This window comes from Helicoverpa zea, chromosome 12 (genome assembly GCF_022581195.2).
Source record: "Helicoverpa zea isolate HzStark_Cry1AcR chromosome 12, ilHelZeax1.1, whole genome shotgun sequence".
In the NCBI taxonomy this organism is placed as follows: domain Eukaryota; kingdom Metazoa; phylum Arthropoda; class Insecta; order Lepidoptera; family Noctuidae; genus Helicoverpa; species Helicoverpa zea.
The window spans coordinates 12,727,022-12,749,382 of NC_061463.1; the positions used below are offsets into that span (position 1 = coordinate 12,727,022).

At 38.1% G+C, this 22,361-nt stretch overlaps 1 protein-coding gene across 1 annotated transcript; it reads left to right on the forward strand.

The window, feature by feature from the left end:
* The first annotated feature begins 1,002 nt into the window (after positions 1-1,002).
* On the forward strand, positions 1,003-22,098 carry LOC124634870 (alanine aminotransferase 1-like). Its single transcript, XM_047170530.1, has 10 exons — positions 1,003-1,829; positions 12,307-12,396; positions 13,095-13,189; positions 13,371-13,561; positions 17,448-17,650; positions 18,332-18,460; positions 19,162-19,368; positions 19,774-19,917; positions 20,067-20,181; positions 20,345-22,098. The coding sequence occupies exons 1-10, from the start codon at positions 1,584-1,586 to the stop codon at positions 20,491-20,493; spliced, it is 1,569 nt and encodes a 522-aa protein (XP_047026486.1). The 5' UTR covers positions 1,003-1,583; the 3' UTR covers positions 20,494-22,098.
* The last annotated feature ends 263 nt before the right edge of the window (positions 22,099-22,361 follow it).

Sequence of the window (22,361 nt, forward strand, 5' to 3'; positions counted from 1 at the left end):
ACTGGTTACGCCTCATATCGAATGTTAAAGGGCTGAATGCAGCAATTGGCTTATCCCAAACAATTTCTTGGCCGAATCTATACAGTTGGTTTGACGACGAAAAAATATATATTAATCTTGAACATATCTATGAGAACTCTGTTAATTTCAAAATTAGTTTTCGAAAAGTGTTCTCAATAAAAAAATTAGAAAACTTACCTCTAAAATGATCTTCCAACAAAAATATCTGTATTATTTATTATATCAACGTACCTACATTGATAAAATTTGTAACATTAACGAGCGATCCCCACTCTTCCACCGAGAGCTCCGTGCCGATAGCTAAAATTTTGATTTTTGATTACCTACTCAACTCATTTTAAAGCTATTATATAATAAATATATGTATGTTACGAACGTTACGAACGTCGCGTCAACAGACTCCTCTCTCGTACGTATTTATGTATGCGAGAGAAAGAGAGTGTTTTGGATGCATTCAGCCTCTTAACTTAGGTAAAACATTTTTTTTTTTTGTAATTTTGCACATGCGTATTATTGCGCATAATTGATAATATAATTGATCTTCTAAGAAGCGCCTATAACTTCTTTTCTCAGTTTATCATATTTTTATTCTCTATTTTCTATTTTTTTTATTGTTGATGACACTGACCTCTATATTTACCACGTTGATGACAAGTACGTTTCGTTATACGACCTCAAAATTATATGACTTTTATAAGATATGACGCTCCGTTACTTTCAGTAACGTATCAAGTCCAGCGCCATCTAGGCAACTGCTAGGAAAAGATGAAAAAGAAAATTTAGAAAATCCCTCATTACAAAAGGTACCTACAAATATTAATTGTCCCTCCCAGTGAAAGTTGTGTTATGTGGTGGTTGGTGGAACTATTATTTTGTTTGAAGTTTGCTTCGGGCAAAAATAGGTGGAAAGGGAGGAAAACGAAACACTTGAGTTGGCAACACTCAGCACTTACGACTATGACCGACTATAATAGCGAGATTTCTTTATTTACATAGCTGATATATTTAGGTAGTTTTTACATGATTCAAATTCTTTACGTAACCTCTGTTATCTAATACTTTTACTATATTTTGAGTGGTAGTATGGCTCCGCACGCTGGTTCTTTATTGTAAAATTAAAGTAATTAAATTCGGAACTATTTATCTCCTATTTAGTAATTGTTGTGTTAGTTATCTCTGATAGATAAAACTGATTTGATAACCCATCGTCCAGGGGTCACCAATTTAAGTTTATCGTCTGTAACATAAACATGTTTAACAGTTCTACATATAGTCTATTAATTTAATACGACACAATCAGTATCGGGTTCGCCTTTCAGTGGAACTCACATCTTTGTTTATAAATTGCCGTGCCGAGTGCTATCGATTCATTGGACCATTCGCGTGAAGGACCTCGCGACCGGTTTGTGTTGTGCATCTTGTGTGTAATATTGTGCTCAATAGTTATATATCAAGACTTACATAATTTTTTACATTTTAATCAGTGTATTTTGCGAGATTTGTTGCGCTGCGCAACAACGGTGACGTTTATATAGTAGTTCAATTGATTACCGACCTCGACCATGTCTCAAATAAAGTTGATAAGCCGCGCTAGTCGCGTTTTGTCCGGCGCAGCGGTGCGGTCGGAGCTCAGCGAGGCAGTCTCTGTTCAGTCGCAACCACGACACACCACTATCCGAACCATGGCTAGCACACAGAACAAAACCCTCACATTAGAAACACTAAATCCCAACATCAAGAAATTGGAATATGCCGTGCGCGGACCTCTCGTCGCTCGAGCCGGTGAAATCGAAAAGGAGCTAGAAAAGGTATGTAATCCTATATTATTTAGTAAAATCCTACTATTTATAAGGATATTGGCAACAAAAACAAGTTTGATTAAATCACAGCCCACTAGTCAGCTGCTTTGACAGGTACAACAAAGTTATTGATTTTAGTATTCATGAGTTCATGAGTGAAAGTTGTGTCATAATTTAAAATTGACATGTTCATTATTTTGATGAAATAACACAAGGCCAGTGAGCAAGAGTAGATTGGTTAAAGTTGCAATACATGGGTATAATAATAATGGGTATGAATATACTCAAGGTATATTATGGGTAAACATTCCCAAATGATGATATTGGTATTATATAGCTTGTATACTTACTCTACCATATAGAACACCAGACAATGCACACTGCTCTGTGAACACTTGTTAACTCTATATAGGGCTGCCATCTCGAATTTCGCCAAACCCGGACAAACATTTAAAAAACCCGGACATTTGGCGTAAATCGCATTTTTCCCCCGAACCTAATTTGTAATCCCTTTACTATTAACATATACTTAAATTCAATGAGGTGCTTCCTTACATGAAAAAGGGTCCGGGGAAAACCCGGACACTTCTTAAAACCCCGCCCGGACGGCCCCCGGACAGCCTCCAAACGAGGACAAATCCGGGGAAACCCGGACGTATGGCAGCCCTAACTCTATATCATAGTGTTACAAGGACCTATAGTATGACAACTGTGGAAGGGTTTAATTTTGATGTACAATGTCTATAATTATAATAACTTAAATTGTGATATAATTTGCGAGTCAAGACTATTCTATTCCAAAGTCAAGTAAAGGCTTGGAAATAAGTGTGCACACACTGGCATATTTGAAACATTACACAAAAGCAATGTTCATATTTTAAATGTGGACTGTGCAGTACCACTGAATAGCTTAAGTCATCAATTGAATTTAGTTATCCTGTTGTGGTCGCCACTAAATAGTTATTTCACTTCGGCACAATGTTTTCCAAGCATTTTATGAGAAACATTATGTTTATCCAAGAATTCTTATATTTGAAATATAGTTTTAGGAACCTGCGAGTGTAATAAGATGTTTTTCATTCATAGCTCTAAGCAACTTACTCTACAATAGATTCTAAATCTTCAATTGTACGTGCTTATTTATGTTTATAATACTTAAGAGTTTTCAAGGTCAGGTTAGAGTAAATATATGATTTTATCTTTATAATGTTCAAATTGCTTTACAACTTTAAATTATAATTTGACAAACCTTGTATTACATGTCCGTTTAGTTTATTCATATTTTTATTATTACTGCGGTCTTACCTTAAATAATGGCTCAAAAATATTTCTACTTGTCATCAAGCAGTGGGACATGTGTTACCTTGGATGACAATCTTTAAGACTCAGCCTTTTGATGGGTTCAAAGTATAGACATTAACCAATTACACATTCTCACCTGCCGCACTAGTCAATTATTTTGGTAATAAAATCCGCATACAGCAGACATGAGATCACTCTATTCTTTATCAAATTATATTGAACACACAGCCCAGTATATGTACTTTACTACTATGAAACATTGCCCAAAAGGTCCAAACAAATTCTAAACATTTGGAATTTAAAGATTCCTTCCTTGGTTAAGAGCCCTTCCTTGATTTACTAAATTACAATGAAAAGTGACATTAATTAATTTACATCAAATATTACTAGACCTAATCAACGGAAACATGTGCAATAACTGGCCTGTTAAAATAGCCATACCTTATCGACAAGCAATAGATTATGATTACCTACACTAAATGAGATGATAAGTTAATGCAATCACTTACATAATGTTTATGAAAGTGAACTGATAGCACTTTGTCATTGATGTGATATGAGAACATTGACTGTCAATGCTCTGATATATTATAATGAGGCGGCTTTCATGTGTGATCCAGTTCCATCAATTGTCTGAGAGAGATAGCAATGTTTCATCGTTGTTAAATAAATTGTGCCATTAGAATTACAAAAAAAAACTCACTTCCTAATTACTAGGTTGATTAGTATACAGACAATCAATTTCTTATAGCAACAAATGACCTAGTAGATGTCCTCTATAAATTAATTGCAGTACAGTGACTGGAGTAACGGAACACATTAGTCACAATCACAACCGGCGTGCACTACGCAAATCGGTAGTTTGAAATTTGGCCAAAACTACAAATATTATATCTTTATGTACTACAATACAATTACATGTAACATATTTCAAACATCTGTAAAACGCAGTCAGCTACAGTTGCCTTAACTACAGTTTTTGTTACCAAAAAAAAATTTACATTTTCAAAATCAGAAGTCTTTATTATTTGTAAAACAAAAGTAACAAAAAATTTTGTTTATAATTTTTAATCAGCAGTCAGTGTACAAATTCGGCCGTTTATTGCATGTAGGTATATGGGTCGTTCCACAATGCGGCTATTTAATAATGCACAGTAAAGGCGCGGCTCCACCGCGGTGCACGGAGAGGCTACGCACGTGTATTAAGTTTCGCTTTGTAAGAAAATGTATGTGGTTGTGTCCACTGCAACCCACGGAGAGGCTACTCATGAATTGACGTCATTGCTACACGCGTGGCTTGCTCGAATAGGCGGTTACATAGCTCAACGCTGTCAACGTGGGTCTACGTTTCCACTGGAGTGCACGAATAAGACCCACGACTATGTACAGCTCGGTTATCGCAGAGCAGTTGTTGTAAGCGGTTACGTAGCTTAACGCTGTCAGCGTGGGTCTACCCGTGCGCCGTGCCACGCTATACATAGTCGTGGGTCATATTCGTGTACTTCAGTGGAAACGTAGATCCACGTTGTCAAACAAATGAATACACGCAGCTAAAATGCGCCGCGTGTCCGTGCACAGCGTGCACTGCGGTGGAGCCGCGCCTTTATGGCTGATTTACATTGAGTCAGTAACTGACGTCAGTGTAGGCGCCGAAAACTGACGCGTGCTATTTACACAATTACACGAAGTCAGTGTTTCGTCAGTAGTCGAGGATATTTCTTTTGGTGTACACACGTTCGTAAAGTCAGTGCGGAAAAATGAATTCTCGAAAACAGCAAAAAAAATAAGTTAATAATTTGTTAAGAAAATGTACCTCAGTAATGATGCAAGAACTAAGTGAAGAGATATCTAAAGAGAAACGAATTTGGATTAGAAAATGGATAGAGGACAGAGACATAACTGGGGGTTCTCTGTTGTTAACCCAGTTGAGAACCCAGTGAAGACCCTAAAGAATACAAACTGGCTTTAAGAATGACGCCAAAAAAATTTGACGATTTGCTTATGTTATTATCAGGCTCTGTTCAGCGTCAAGACACATTTATGAGAGACGCCTTGCCAGCCAAAGTGAAATTCGAAATTACGCTGACATTTTTAGCTTCTGGAATGTCCTTTCGAAATCGAGGAAGCGTGGTCCTTATTCAATAGAGCGGCAGCGACTGACTTCACTGACTTGGGCGTATTTACACGCGGTCAGTAGCACTGGCGCGGGTGGAGGAGAAGCGAACTCGTATATTGAAGTCAGTACTGACGTGTCAGTACTGTACTGACTTCAAATCAATTTACAGTTTTACACGATGGCAGTGCCGGGTCAGCACTGACTTGTCAGTGGACTGATGTCAGTTACTGACTCAATGTAAATCGGCCATAATATCGATTGCACACCATTCGACAGAGTTTCAGCAACTTGACTTACGGCACGGTCAGTGATTTTAAAAGTAAAGAAATATAACGTATGGTTTAATTATGTAGTTAACGCAATTGAACAAATAGTTATTCATGAGAATCATCACCATTATCATCAGTTGTTCATACCTATTAGACAATATACAGTCACATACCTACAATCGTTATCATTATGCTGCTAGACCATAACAGTAGTAACTAACTGTACATTGTTTAATTATTGTTCCCGTTTTGTAAACGTCAATTACCTAACTATGTTGACTGTATGGGTTGTTTTTGTTCCCACCTGTCTGCGGTTACGCGGTTTTGCAAACATTGTCGTGTGAAAAGTTGCGGTCTGTTGATTGGCGCACAGGTATGAGGTATCAAATGTAAGACACGCGTGTTGCCGGACCTCGTGACACTGACACGGGGATACTTACCTCTCCGTTAACCGAGAGTTGTACCGCCAAGGTCGTTCAAGGGCGCGGTCGCGGTACTGCCTCGCGGTTGGCGGTGAAGCCTGTATTTCCTGTGCGAGTTCTACAATATTGAGATTATAATTCATCTAAGCCTTTGAGAAATGAATCCTCATCGCTAACAACTGATAATGCCGTTAAAGAAAATGGAAAGATGGGAGATCCACAGATACTGCAGAAACATACCTAGTTGATGTATGCATTGTGAATTCCAATCGCTGAGTGTCGCAAATATTAGGATGGGTGAGCATAGGGCTGCCATCTCGAATTTCGCCAAACCCGGACAAAGATTAAAAAAAACCCGGACATTTGACGTAAATCGCATTTTTTCCCCGGACGGGTACTCTTACACCGAATGAGGTTAGTGTTTTGTATCATAATGCCGATAAATACGGAAATACAGTTAGGTGCTTTCTTACATGAAAAGTGTCCGGGTTTTCCCCGGACGCTTTTTGAAAACCCGCCCGGACGTCTCCCGGACGGGGTCAAAACGAGGACAAATCCGGGGAAACCCGGACGGATGGCAGCCCTAGGTGAGCACACTAGCTCAGTGCCGGAAGTTCGTTGTTAACTATCATGCATGTGGTGTTGGTGACTGTCCTTAAAATAGGTCAGGTGCGCAGGAGTCGCCACAACTAGGTATTTGTAGAATGTTGTACGACGGATTCCATTCCCGATTCTAGTCGTAGTCGGAGAGAACTGTTTTAGTTAATTAGGTTTTCCCAAACATTGAATAAAGATCGAATTATTAAAGAAAGTTTTAAGTTATTGGTTTCCGAAAACTATTGACGGGCGTATTTATTAGTCGGCATTCATAGAGTACAAAGTGCGCACAAATAATGATAAGAAGAATACCATGTTTTGTTGAAATATCTTACAATAAGTAGATGATATAGGAGGTATGGGATTAAAAGAAATAATATACTAATTTGATATTGAAATATTTATTCTATACTTTAAATGGTACTTGGAAGCAATACGTCCGTCTAACAAGATCCCGTGACGCAGTGTGTGTAGAGTTAAATAAACAGTAGATTGTTCAGATAGAACAAAGAACAATGTTATCGAAAGTTAGGGGTATTAGTTTTTGCTTTATATAATCCAACACGCCCCCTCAAAAATTAATCCCTAACTTTTAGTCATTCGTTAGTTTACTATACAGTATCTAGTCTACAATTCAACATTACAAAGTGAATACCAACTTATAAATACGACGTAACATATTATACTTCCAAGTAAGGTCTGGGACAACTGTACAATAATGGTCCAACATTTGCTGCACAGGATCAGGGAAAACCCAGAAAATCCTGATCAGACCATTTCATAATGAAATTGTACTTAAATTAAAACTTATTCTATACCCAATCCTTTTCTCAGTCTTATAAAAGACACGACTGGTAAAGGTTTTGTCAACAAGTCTGCCAACTGGTTACCTGTGGAAATATAATTTAATTTTATTACATTTTTCTCAACTTGTTCTCTAGAGAAATGATATTTTATATCTATGTGTTTGGACCTTTTATGACTTGTTGGATTATTAGCTATGCTAATACATCCGTTATTATCTTCATATAAAATAATGGGCTTATTAATTTTTAAGTTTATGCTTTCTGCCAGAGACTTAAGCCATAATGCTTCTTTAACAGCTTCATATAAAGCCATATATTCGGATTCAGTAGACGAGACCGCTACTGATGTTTGTCTCTTTGTACACCATGTAATTGTATTTTGATCAAATAATTTAAACACATATCCAGTAGTGCTTTTCCTATCATTACAATCGTGGCCACCCCAATCTGAGTCGACATATCCACTTAGGATGTTATTGTAATTATTTCTTGTATATGTTAACTTCAAATCAATTGTGCCTTTGATATATCTTAAAACTCGCTTTAAGCATAACCACAATTCTTTATTGTTCTTATTTGTGTACCGACTTAAAATATTTACGCATGTACTTAAGTCCGGACGCGTACAAAGCATAATGTACATTAAACAACCGATCAGGTGACGGCATGGTGCGTCACACTTCTTATCAGCGTTAAGAGCTTCATAGTTTAATTTAAGCTCCATCGGTGTGTTTATAGGATTGCAATCACTCATATTAAATTTATTCAAAACGGTTTTAATGTAAGCACTTTGGTCTAAAGTAATTTTATCATGGTGTCTCTCTATTTTAATGCCCAAAAATAATTTGATATCGTGTAAGTCGGTCATTTCGAATTTAGTCATTAAATATGCTTTGAAATTATTCATTGTTTGCAAATCTGCACATGCTATAACCAAATCATCGACGTACAAGATTACGTAAATATTTTTAGAAATGTCTCCTTTACCTTTCATATATATACACCTATCTACTGGGGAGTTCTGAAAACCTATTTCTTTGAGACATTGTTCAAATGTTTCGTACCAACATCTAGCTGATTGTTTTAAGCCATAAAGAGCTTTGTTTAATTTGCATACGTAATTATCTTTACATTTTACACCTTCAGGAACTTTCATGTAGATTTCTTCCTTTAGTGTACCATTTAGAAATGCTGTTTTTACATCCATATGATGAATCAGTAAATTATATTGATTTGCGTAGCTAATTAAGAATCTAAAGCTTGCTATTCTAGCAACTGGTGCAAATGTTTCATTATAATCACTAAGATATTCTTGACTGAAACCTCTAGCGACAAGACGTGCCTTATATCTTGAAGGTTGACCTGAAACGTCATTTTTAATAGTGAATATCCATTTACAGTCTACAATATTTTTATTTGATGGTTTTGGTACTAATGTCCATGTATTATTTTTCTTAAGAGAATTGAGTTCTTCTCTGACTGCTTTTTCCCACTGATTCCTATCGTTCAGAGATTTAATTTCATTTAATGATTTTGGTATATTACTTGTGATGGATAACGCACTATAGACATCATAGTCATTTTCATTATATGATTTACGCGAACATGTTTTCAGTCTTTCACTTCTTCGTAAATTTAAAAATTCATCAGGTTTATCCTGATTTTTGTGTTTCAAACTACTCTCAGATTCATTTTCAGGTTCATTCGGTATTTCATGACTACCGATTTTTCGAATTTTACTTGTACTGCATTCATCAGATTGAGAGCTATCTGATTTAGGGCCAGAACTATGAGACTTATAAGACACTGATTTTGTTACGGAGTCATTATCAGTTTCGTCTTGGGAATATGTATTATTACTCCGTTCAGGTCGTAATGAAGGCCTAGATTCGATAAAATTAGTCTCATCAATTACAACGTCCCTTACAGTTTCATATTTTTCGAATTCTGTATTCCAAACTTTATAACCATTGGGTTCATAACCTACCAGTATTCCTTTCCACGACCTATTGTCAAATTTGTTTTTACTGGTTTTATTATGAACATATACAGTTGAACCGAAAACTCTGAGATTTTTAACGCTTGGTTTCCTATCATGCCACATCTCGTATGGTGTCTTTGATTGACTTAAAGCTTTCGTAGGCGTAATATTTATTAAATAAACTGCAGTTAAAACTGCATTTCCCCAAAAACGTTTTGATGCTTTAGTGCCATTTAACATAGCACGAGCTTTTTCTGTTATTGTGCGAACCATACGTTCTGCAACACCATTTAACTGTGGGGTCCTAGGAACTGTTAAATGATAGCTTATGCCTCTTTCTCTACAGTAGTTTTTCATTTCGGTGGATAAGTATTCACCACCGTTATCACTATAAAGATTTACTACTTTGAAATTGAATTTAGCCTCACTTTTAGCGACATAGTCTTTAAAAGCTGTAAACACTTCTGATTTGTAAGTTAACATATACACCACACAATAATGTGTGTATTCATCAACAAATAAAACAAAATAATTTCTGTTATCTATTGTTGGAGGTGTTATAGGACCACAAACATCTGAATGCACAATAAACAGAGGGCGTTTAATGTAACTTTTGTCTTTAACTTTATTAAAAGGCAGGCGAGTCTGCTTCCCATTTATGCATGCTTCACACAACTTATCATTTGGAGTTACGGTATTTATTTCATCTAAGTCATCAATCATATTATGACATTTTAACTGCAGGAATTTAGTTTTACTTATATGTCCTAGGCGTTGATGCCATAATTCATATTTATTTTCATTAACATAACATGCTTGGGAAGCGGATTCCCCTTTTATTACTGGTATTTTAAACTCTAGAACTATAAGATTATTCAATGTCTTACCTTTCATGATTATTTTACCTTCCTTTGTAATTTGTGTGCCTTTGTCATCAAATATTATGGTGAATCCTGCTTGCTGCATCTTTGATACCGATATTAAATTATATGGTACTTCGGCACAGAACAATACATTTGTAAGTATTCCTTGCACTCCTGTTTGACTGATAAGATTTATGTTTCCCCTTTTAGTTGCTGAAATAAATGTATTGTTTTTAGCTACTGAAATTTTTAAAGGAGGATTTAAACATTCAAACGATGTGAAGAGATCATCTCTATTTGTGATGTGATCAGACGCTCCTGAATCTAATAGGAATTTAATTGTCGAGTGGTCTTTTTCATAATGGTATGCGCTTGTCATGAACGCAAATCCTGAAAAAGAAGAATTCGAGGTCGTTCCCTCTTGCAGGGCAATAGTTTGGACTTGTCTTGTCCTTTCTGGGGCATTGTTTTGTATATTTGTCTGTCTTTTGAAATAGAAACAATCCTGTTTCTTGTGTCCTTTGCGTCCACAGTAATGACATTTCACAAATTTTTGTTTGTTTGTTTTCTTGAATGTTGTATTCTTCAAATAGTTTTGTTTTGTGCGATTGTATCTGTTTTTATTATATTTTTCTCTCTGAAAGCAGTGTACGAATTCTAAATTTCCATACACTGTACTTTTCTCCATTAAAAGGCTTAATGTTTCTTTTCACTTTTTCCATTGTCACAACTTTATTTTTATTTACAACTATGCACTTTACTGTCACTACGCACTACTGAATGTTCTCACTACTAAATGTCCTTTTTCGCACTGGGCCCATAACCTATAGGAGGTATGGGATTAAAAGAAATAATATACTAATTTGATATTGAAATATTTATTCTATACTTTAAATGGTACTTGGAAGCAATACGTCCGTCTAACAAGATCCCGTGACGCAGTGTGTGTAGAGTTAAATAAACAGTAGATTGTTCAGATAGAACAAAGAACAATGTTATCGAAAGTTAGGGGTATTAGTTTTTGCTTTATATAATCCAACAGATGATACCTACATCTTGCATCATACACCGATAATAGAAACAAGTTTTAACCACAACCGCGATGCATAATCATAACATTTGTCTGGCTGGCAATTTATAAACCATCAGTTGGGGCACGTGTACTTTGCTAAATATTAGAAAGACAAAGTAGTAAACAATGATTGTGGCACTCAAGGTTCGCGATAGATAGCTATTGCCATCGTAATGATTAATTGTAAGTAGGCAGTGCAAAGTGCAACGCTCAATGAGACGAAAGCGAACTCTGCACGGACTCAGACAAAGACGGTGATGTTCAATCAATTATGCCACAAAAAGTCTAACATATAAAGTTAAGTAAGACTTATCTTCTAAACTGGGTATCGATCTGTCTGGCCCTTGTTGGCAGACCTCGGCATTAAAAAATCCGTTATCACCTTTTTTTTTTGTGGGACACGTAACTGACGCGATATATATTCATTGTCAACAAATACTTTGTTGATAAACTTCTGCGATAGTTTCTTGAGAGCCTCGTAATGACTGAGTATTTTCCAAAATAACTGCCGAGACCACCGAGACTAAATAACATTTTCTTCTAGTGTAGAAATCCTATGAAGATAGCTATCATAAGTTAGGACTAGTTGGCATAATTTTCAACACTGCAAATGACTTGTCCAACGTACGTCTGATGCTGTTAATCATTGTTCGTAGCCTCGTCATGTTCCAAACTAATGATACTGGCTAATCTAAATAACATTCAAGTCGTAAAGTATTTTATTTGGTGCAATAGAGTGAAGAGACGCTCAAGTAGGTGATAATCCAATCTTATGGTATTTACATTTGCTAAGGAAGTTTATGACCGCACCACGCTGTGTCGTGGTTTAGGCCAAAATTGTACTAACGAGTGGCTGATATTTTGTATCTCTCTGTTTTTAGTATCTAACTCGCCGAGATACATTTCCAATAGCGTCACAAACTCCAAGCTTATGAACTTACGTACCTACATAGAATTTATGACAACAGCGCCCACTATCGTCAACTTCATCTGAATATTGGCGGAAAGTTTCGATAGCTTGGCTGTGGTACATATTAATTGGTGTTGTTTATCTCCAGGGCGCACAGAAGCCGTTCAAGCGCGTTATCAAGGCTAACATCGGAGATGCGCACGCTATGGGGCAGCAGCCCATCACCTTCATCAGACAGGTAAGAGGAAATTATAACAATTTAACTTTCGCGATATTCTTCCCAGCTTTTAATTTTGCAAAAACTTGCTGAAACTTAAATGCCGTGATAATGGACAGTCTAATGAAGAACATATTCGCTAATTGATGTCAGATAATGAGCGCAACGAGATTACGAGATCTATTGATAAGAGATGTAATCGCCGATAAAGTTTTCCATTGTTTGCAACTGTCACTGAGCTGTCAGGCAGGGGAATGTTTGGTAATGATAACAGCACTAATATCGCACACAATAGTTTTTTTTCACAAGGTTTTTGCAATTGGGGTCGTTTCTAAACAATAGATCACTTTTGCACAAACAGAGGCTTGAAGACCGCAATTATTATTGTTTATTGTAAGCCTCGTGTCGCAGCGATAACGAAAGGCAATTAGCTTCTTATCGATAGTTAGTGTTCAGTGACCAGGTTCTGTCATCAGTTTTTAGTCTCTGCAGAATAGTAAATACAGCTATACTTGTGTTCTTACTTTCATTGATAAAAGTGCAGCATCTATCAGGTAATTGTTTGCCGATTATACTATCATGCTATTGAGGGGAGTTAGTTAGGTTTTCTAATTAAACCTGAGTTGCTTGAAGTTATTAGTAATTTACTTTGCCAGTTCACATTGGTATAATTTCAGTTTTATTTATCGAGATAGCTGATGTTAGTATGATATTCCCAGGTGTTGGCTTGCGTGGTACAACCCGAGCTGATCAAGACGGACCAATTCCCCGCCGACGTGAAGCAGAGGGCGCAGGCCATCCTCGATGCTTGCGGGTGAGTTCATTACCACAAAATAGTATATTGCAAACATGGCGACACAGAGAGGACATTCAGATCGTTTACTGTTACAGAAATTTTACTCATAATGCTAGTGTACTTTCTGCTGCTGTTAGGTATCATAGCATCCTAATTATTGATGAATAATGTGAGCTAACGACGCCACCGCATATTCCAGCGGCAGCTCCGTGGGGTCGTACACGATGTCGCACGGCATCGAGCTGATCCGGCGCCACGTGGCGCAGTACATCGAGCGGCGCGACGGCCACGGCGCGCGCTGGCAGGACGTCGTGCTCACCGGCGGCGCCTCCAACGGCATCAAGAACTGCCTGCAGCTGCTCTGCAACCAGGTCGGCGGCAAGGACTCCGGTATGAACCGCACATCACGTGTTTGGCCCTTTCTTAACTATGCTGGAGTCGTCTTCTAGTCGGATATAACCGGATGCTGCTGAGAATTAGTGTTTTATATGGAGCGAGCCTATCTTTTTCTTCCTCCTACCCTATTCCTGACTTCTTAAATCCAGTTACCGGGCCAACCCGATACCCCTTGGTAAAATTGGTTGTCAGACTTTCTGGCTTTAGACAAGATGGTCACCCATCCACGGAACGACAGCGCCAAGCCTTGCTTTTAACCTTTCAATCGATTCGCGCCACCATTACATATTTCCGCAAAAGCTTTTTCAGGGCAGCTCACGTGTAGTTTGATATTTAATGCATTGGTAGTATATTATTTAATAGGTAGTTCTTGGAAGTGTGACCACATGTTTGCAGTCGGGTGAAATTGGTGCAATGCGTCAAGTGTGCCACGTTATTCTTGAAGCATGAGCTTTCTGGCTCAAGGTTAAAGCTCAATGTATACCTGTACCTGAAACGTAGGTCGTATACGGTTATCATATTTTTATATCAAGACTATATTTTCGGGTACTGCATTTCTATGCATTAATTTTCCACTATTATAGTGCAGTAACGTAGTGACGTCAAGGTACTGTAAATAAACTGTTAGAGTAGGTTTGTTTACGGTTCCGATGCACTAACGTTTAGCGTACTATTTGTGTAGTTACGTGAATTCGCCGGAGGCACTGCCATGGTTTATTTACACCGCGCTGATGCAATCGGCTAACTTTACAGGATGTTGACTGAGTTAAATGTCAGAGATCATAACAGATGTCAAATGTACACCGGTGAAATATTTGCAATCCTATCATTAAATAATCTATTTTCGCTATCACAATTTATCAGAAGACAGTATTTGTTTGGAGCATTCACAAATAAGAAAAATGATATCTGATCTAAATAAAGTTCGTGCGTGGTGCGTACTTATTGTCGTCTACAACTAATTCATACGCGAAACTCTAGCCTTGCTAGCACAAACTAGTTTGTGATAACGAGATTGCTAACATTCATGTATTTGTATGTAAATTACCGTTCCCCAATTCGCACAAATAAGAAACTTGTTTTTTTTTTATGTTATGATAACTAAACAACATAATTCTTTCATTAAAATAAGAGAAAAAAATAATTCATTGTTTCAAGTAAGAAGAACGAAACACAACTTCGAAGTCATGCTTATTTACAAAGAGTAAGTTTAAGTACTTATATTGATTTCTGACATTCACGCGAATATTAGATTTAAATAAAACTACTTTTACGGATTTTCTCGCGGTTATATTGTTAAGTGTAAGTTTAAGTGTTTATATGTATATATTGTGAAATCGAGGTACCTATTTTTCATCTGGATAGGTGTAGTAGCTAGGTACCAGGTAACTTCAATATTCCTTTGCTACAACCACGATCATTTCTGCTTATTTCATCGTGACAATAGACACTAAAACTGCAACATCATTTCTAGACCAAAATTGCGTTAACTGCCTTAGTTACATCAGATGGCACCGAGTGCCGTACCGTACCATTAAACTTTAACACACCGACTAGGTATATGTTGTACAACATACGACTAGAACTGTTTGCTAATAACTCTCAAGGTCTAAATAATTACTCATATTCATTACCTCTGTGCAATGTCTCCATGCATAATAATACGGAGGACTGCTTTAGTATTTGCCATTTGTATATGATTTGTAGGTACTAGTAAAAAGTTTTAACGTCGGGTCCAGAATGTACCCTTGTGGTACACTAGGAAATTCATAAGGTGCCATTGATTTAATTTAATTACTTATAGTTATTAATATTTGGTCTTGAATTATTGCTCACGTAAGTAAACAAGATTCTTTTGATGTTCGCGTACGACCTCCAGAGTCCCTCTTGATTTTGATGTTCGTGTAGCGGAATATCGGTAATGCAGTGTTCACACACATTCTGCAATCACTAGCAACCGCACGCGACCTTGAAGACACGTCACTGTTCTGCATTATCATCTGATATTACACCTACATTGTGCTATTACTACAGACTGATAAGTAGATTGTTTGATAACCACGGTACAATGCAGACAACGCATTGTACGTTGACTTCAGTATGAGTGAGGCTCCCGAATTGCCTCTCATTGTGTTTACGCATCTGGTTTTACGAGTATACAGAAATAATGTCCGTTGAAATAGCGATACTTTATGGAAGTCCATATTATAATTTTGTTGTTTTATACAAAATGTAGTACCTATATAAATAGCAGTTGTTCAGTGAGGTATCTACATGTTACTATTTTCTAAATATACCTCGTAGTTGTACTTAAGTGCTACTAAAAAGTACACAACTTCGATTCTTAGTAAACCGTTGAAAATCTAAATGCGGGCGATACAGTACACTAAGGCCTCATTTACGGAGACGCGGGGCGTCTCGCGTCGCGTGTGGCGTGGCGTCTCGCGGCGCGTTGGACGTTTTTTCTGTTTACGTTGGGGCGGCGCGTGAAACGGCACGCATCATCGCACGCGTAAACACAAACTTATAGCAATATACGACCATGTTCATAGAGAAGCGAGACGGGAAGCGTGGCGGTGCCCGCCGCGGCGCCCGCGGCGAATCCTCTAGCGTGTAGCGAAGCACGCGACGAGTATCGCGGCGGCGCACGCTCTCCTTGATCAAATCCACTAGTTTTATGTTGGCGAGAGATGGGAGCCATATTTTAATATATAGTAATCTTTGATGGGAGCGCACGTGTCGCAACTTGCAGCATGAATGACGCAAAATTGGAACTAGCTTCATCGAGAATTGCCGCTGCGTGCGCCGCCGCGATAAACGCCGCGTGGGACGCGTCGGTGCCATCCGCGGGCTCGGCCGCAAAAAACGCCCTAATTCAAACAAACGCGTCTAAAATCGCTTCTCCGTAAGCGCACTCGTACAACGCCATATATTTGAATTCAGTGCGGGCCGCGCCGCTCAACGCAACGCGCGACGCCCCGCGTCTCCGTAAATGAGGCCAATGGCCAATGGCCTAGCTAGCACGATCAATTGTTTAGCGGTCATTCGAGAACTACATATCGACTGCAAGCAAGCAATACCTCCTATCTGACATTTTTGTTTCAAAAAACTTGTATCTACCAAAAAGGTTTAAGGTAGCTTAAGATTCAAAATAAAAACAAAAAACTTTATTAATCAATACTATGCGTAAATAAAGAAAACTTGGATTTTCAGTATCTCATTATACCTACCTCGGAATAAGGATTTTATTAAGTTTTATTGTTCCCCTTTAAAATCCACCCGGAGTCAGATAGGAGGTATTGCTTGCTTGCAGTCGATATAGGCATCGCGGCGCCTAGCACTTGCTGATGATACACTACATCTGCTTACATACATACCGGCTTCCTAAGGCTCTAGACAGACGGACTGCATTTCAACTGCAATCTAACTGCAAATTGCAGTTCAAGGGTAGTTTGAATTCAGTTGATACGATTGCAATAGACCTGCAAATCAAAAGTGCAGTCCGATTGAAGTTGAAATGCAGTTCGTTTGTCTAGAGCCTAAGTACATGCTTATGGAACTCAAACTCAAAAAGGTTTATTAAAATTAGGCTTATTAATCTGTACTTTTCGAACGTCCAAAACAAAAGACAGCCCCCCAAATGTCCACCCTTCAGAGGACTTCTTTTGAGGCCTGCCAAAATTTTAAATCGTCATTTATTGTTTCTGTAATTTAAGTAATTTTACACACTACGGGGTCCTTCTTTTTGCATATGCCTAGGGCTCCCAAAAGGGATAACAGGACAGTCGGGACACCTATGTTGTTGGTGGTAATCAGTTGGATCTGGTTAGACTGGGAGCGGCTAGCTTGTCTTGAAATATGAACGTGCGGTGTCGTGCAGGCGTGCTGATCCCGATCCCGCAGTACCCGCTGTACTCGGCGTCGCTGGCGGAGTACGGGCTGGCGCAGGTGGGCTACTACCTCGACGAGGACGCCAACTGGGCGCTCGACGTCGCCGAGCTCGAGCGCGCCTACAGCGAGGGGAGTCGCCACCACGCCGTGCGGGCCATCGTCGTCATCAACCCCGGGAACCCAACCGGACAGGTCAGCCTATTTTGATTCAACGTCCTAACTGAATACAATTCTTTCCTTAGCTTACTAAGCAGACAAAACAATTTACGGTGTATTTTCTTTGCAAAGAAGAATGGACAAACATTTATCCCAAAAGCAACCATTTACAGACAACTTGATACGAATTGAGTAGAAAATTAACTAATCCACGGATTCAAAAAATCTTCATGTCACTTGAATGACAGACTAGACTATGCTTTGAAAGAACAATGTCAGGTTTCGGCCCACCCAATCAACTTTTAAAACTAAATTCTCACGGACACAAAGTTCTTTACTACAAAAATTTAAATATAAAATACTAACTTCTTATAAAATATTTAATTGTTATCTAGAACTTTCCCAAAAAAAAAATAACATATTATTTTGTTTATCGAGTTCAGGTTTTTCGTTTTAATAATTTGGAATAATTTGGTTTTGAGAAGTTCAATGCAAAAGTGGAAAACATAGAAAAGCTTCTAACATTAAACTACACAAAAAACTGTAAGAATTTTCACTGTACATGAAATATTTTTATTGAGCCTAAGTTACTATGGACGTCTGACATTGTTCTTTTAGGCTCCGGTATATTTATAATGTACCTATCTTGATAATCAGTAGCCAGTTCGTCATGAAGTTGCATTGACTATAGTAACAATATTGCTATGTATCGCCCAGGTGTTGACCCGCGCGAACATCGAGGCCATCATCAAGTTCGCGCACAAGCACAGCCTGTTCGTGTTCGCGGACGAGGTCTACCAGGACAACGTCTACGACAAGGACAGCAAGTTCTTCTCATTTAAGAAGGTAACACACATACACTCACTTCTAGATGTTTCCACTGTATCACTAAAACTCAGAAACCATTAAAATGGCTTTGACTGAAACCTTTTGATATCATGATTTTTTATTTGCAAATACTAATGAAAATCCTCGATAATCTACTCATTCAGTCACGCGATATTCACATCAAGATTATCGTAAATAATGCTTCTGCTTCAAACAAGCGTTTTGATTTACACTTCTTCTTACGATACTCAATTGTAGTTTGTTTTAAAGATGTGTGCATTATGGGTGATAATGGATATTCCAAAGTAACAGAAACAAACCGATTATTTTTTTGTATTTCATTTTCAGATGTAATCTGTTCGTTAATGACATAATGTTTAAACCGTAGATTATTGAGATTAAATCTGGAATTAAAACTACACAATGTATTTGTTTCTTGCGGTTTTAACCGCTTCTGATAACGGATTAAAAGTCGCATTAACCTATTCTAATGACGCTTTAAGCTGTGGCGTAAACTGCCGTTTATTTGCAGACAACATTTTTCAAAGCCATTTGCCACTTATATATTAATGGAATCAGTTTTTAATTTACTAGCATAATAAAGCGGGGCATGGATACAGGATGTAATCCTACTCTACATACACTCAATTTTTTTAAATAAATATATTTATCAGATTTCGATATAGAATACCTAAAACAATATGACATGACATTCCCAGGTGATGACGGAGATGGGTGCCCCGTACAACACGGTGGAGCTGGCGTCGTTCATGTCCATCAGCAAGGGCTACATGGGCGAGTGCGGGCTGCGCGGCGGCTGGATGGAGCTCTGCAACCTCGACCCCGACGTGCAGGCCAACCTCTACAAGGCCATCTCCGCCATGCTCTGCCCCACCACGCTCGGGCAGACTGCCGTGGATTGCGTCGTTAGTACACTCATTTGTTTTTGAAAACTTTTGTACAATGAAGGATTTTCTTTTTCACTCTTTTTCTGAATGATGACTAAATTGCGCTGACCGATATTATTATCTTATCAACCTTACATAATGTTCATGTAGTTAGTAATTATAATGGCATCTAGAACATTATTAGAAACAATTTTTTTAATTCTCAAAAAGAAAATCTCCTTTTGAGGAGTACTCACTTGTGACTTTCTGGGATTGCTTTTATTTATTAAAGTTATAAAACTACTGAAAAGTACGTCATGTCAAGTACTAATACGTCATGTCAAGTACTAATACGTCATGTTTTCCTTAGGATACATGATCTTTAACATAGTGAAAGGATTTTCATGGACACTACCTAATTATAATTGCAATGTATCTGTTCAGGCTCGTCCGCCAGTGTCCGGGGAGCCTTCCTACGACTTGTGGCTGAAGGAGAAGACTGCCGTGCTGCAGTCGCTGGACAAGCGAGCCAAGATGATCGTCGACACATTCAACAGCATGGAGGGCTTCTCCTGTAATGTTGTACAGGTCAGTTGCACAGTCGTACAGAAGTTTGCACTCACTTTTGAAACTTTTACGCTCTTCTTATTCGCTTGTATGTCATAATGTCATTATTGGTTTTGATTCCATTCCCAACAGTATGATTGAGTTTAATCATATAACATTATATATGTCAGGGTGCAATGTACGCGTTCCCGAGCATCCACCTGCCGCCCAAGGCCATCGAGGCGGCTAAGGCGGCCAACCAGCTGCCCGACGTCTTCTACGCCTTCAAACTGCTGGAGGAGACAGGTACACTCATCCATTTACTATAAATATTCTAATACTCTTTATAACCGACTTCCAAATATGGAGAAGTCTTTATTTGATTGCACTTGTGCACCATTTTACTGTCCTATTTATTTTACTCATACATCCATCTTCTAGTTCTACAATGTATAACATATGTGGGCAGGTATCTGCGTGGTCCCGGGGTCCGGGTTCGGGCAGCGTCCCGGCACGTACCACTTCCGCACCACCATCCTGCCGCAGCCGCAGCTGCTGCAGGAGATGCTGGACATCTTCCAGGCCTTCCACCAGAAGTTCACCAAGGAGTACGCGTAACTGCGCCGAGCTGCCTGACGACGCCGCGGCAGCTATCACTCTGCAGTGATAGTCACCGCACTCAATGTATTACCTATTGTGATTCGTTTGTAGCTGCGATGTAGGGAAATCATTTTATACTTAAGGTTAGCTTCCAATCAATCGAATGCAGCTAAGTACCATTGCAACATGAGACGAATGCCATTCAATCGTTTTAACTGGCTTTGTATGGAAAATATTTATAGCTAAGCCGTCAATAGGTTCTGTATTAAATATTTTATGCTTTTAATGCTCGATATCTCGTATATTTATCATCTGATAATTTGGTTTATTATAGTAAGTAATAGCGATTTAACTAAATGCCGTGACTGTAATGTAGTGCAGCTATTACCTTATCGTAATGTAAGGATTATATTTGTCTCGCTTGTATAAACAGAATATTTATGTACTATCATAATTATCTGATTAAATTATGTAATAACACTAAAATATGTATAGCGAAAGTATTTGTGCCCTGTATCGCAGTTACAAACTCGTTAAGTAAACAGTCAGTATGTGCAAACATAGCGTTATGTTCAGCTAGTAGTACTGTTCACTACAGCGAGTTACATTTGTACACCCGCTGTAGGGAACAGAGTTGGTATTGTTTGTAAGTGAATGTATTGAGACACCAATCTCCGCAGGGCTAGGCTCTAATGTCTGAATAACACAATATTTTGTTACTGATAAGTACAGTTAGCTACATAATTATGTACGCATACTAGCTAGCTGCAGAATAAGCGTCGTCACTCCGCGTCCGCCGGACGACTGACGCGTCACGTGCCATGCCCACTAGTCGCACTGGATACTCTATGTATTACACACAAACGATTATATCTAGGCGGTACTATTGTATATTATTATTTGTATTATACTAAGCGAATGCTTTTACTTGCATCTAATCTTTTTTGTTGTTTTACTCACGAAGTTTTTCTTCGCATGTATTGACGAGGCGGGACATAGATTACAATAAATTGATCGAATCTGTTGCTTGCACTCGGAAACGTGTTGATCATTAATCAGCTACATCGATGGCACATTGTTGAGACTTATCGAACATTTTTCGATCAGTTTAGGCATTTAACCTTTAGCCACAGGTCCCGCAACGTTTCTTGTACAATATTGTTTTCAATCAACAACTATACTTGTTTTTTTTTTCTACTAAATAATCAATATGTGATCAAGTAACAACGTCTTTTGTTGTTCAGTCGGATATATTAACTTAAGCTTAATTTTTCCTTTTTTTTGTTATTAATTTATCTATAAATATTTATATGCTAATTCTGGATGTACCTATGTATAAAATGTTTTGAAAAGACATTACAATTTATGAAATTCATTCTAAATGGAAACCTACCAACACTATGGCGATCAACTTATTTTTTTACCTCAAAAAAATGCTTTTGAATATAGCTAAGGTTTCTCATGATGAATTAGAAACGATTCGTCGTCAAAAGTGCAATAAGTACAGTGAATAGGTGACATTCCGCGCAGGGGCGCGAGTGAAGCAATGTGATTGCGTTTCTGCATGTAGTTAAGTGATTGTTATTGCGTTGTTATTAATCGAATAAAGGTATCAAAAATCAATATAGTTTTAATTTGTACCTTCTTTACATTGCTGCTAACTGAAAGGGAACATTTAAACAGTTAAAGTTTTTGTGGTCCTCATGGCAACAGAAAGTGGCTTTCTTGCATCGTGCAGTAAGTACATGGTCAGTCAGTAGTATCAAAGGGCAACCAACTATTTTATTTGCCAGAGATCTTACTGTCGTAGTCGCGCAATTGATGGCTTTGCTTTTGCTGCATCAACATCCACCCAATATGACTGAAATTCAGAATCTGGTATTCGG

Excerpts from the sequence above, each read along its gene's own strand:
- LOC124634870 (XM_047170530.1), top strand. The coding sequence starts at position 1,584 with ATGTCTCAAATAAAGTTGATAAGCCGCGCTAGTCGCGTTTTGTCCGGC. Across the intron at positions 17,651-18,331 it reads CCGGGAACCCAACCGGACAG|GTGTTGACCCGCGCGAACAT; the intron begins GTCAGCCTATTT and ends TGTATCGCCCAG. Across the intron at positions 19,918-20,066 it reads TCTCCTGTAATGTTGTACAG|GGTGCAATGTACGCGTTCCC; the intron begins GTCAGTTGCACA and ends TATATATGTCAG.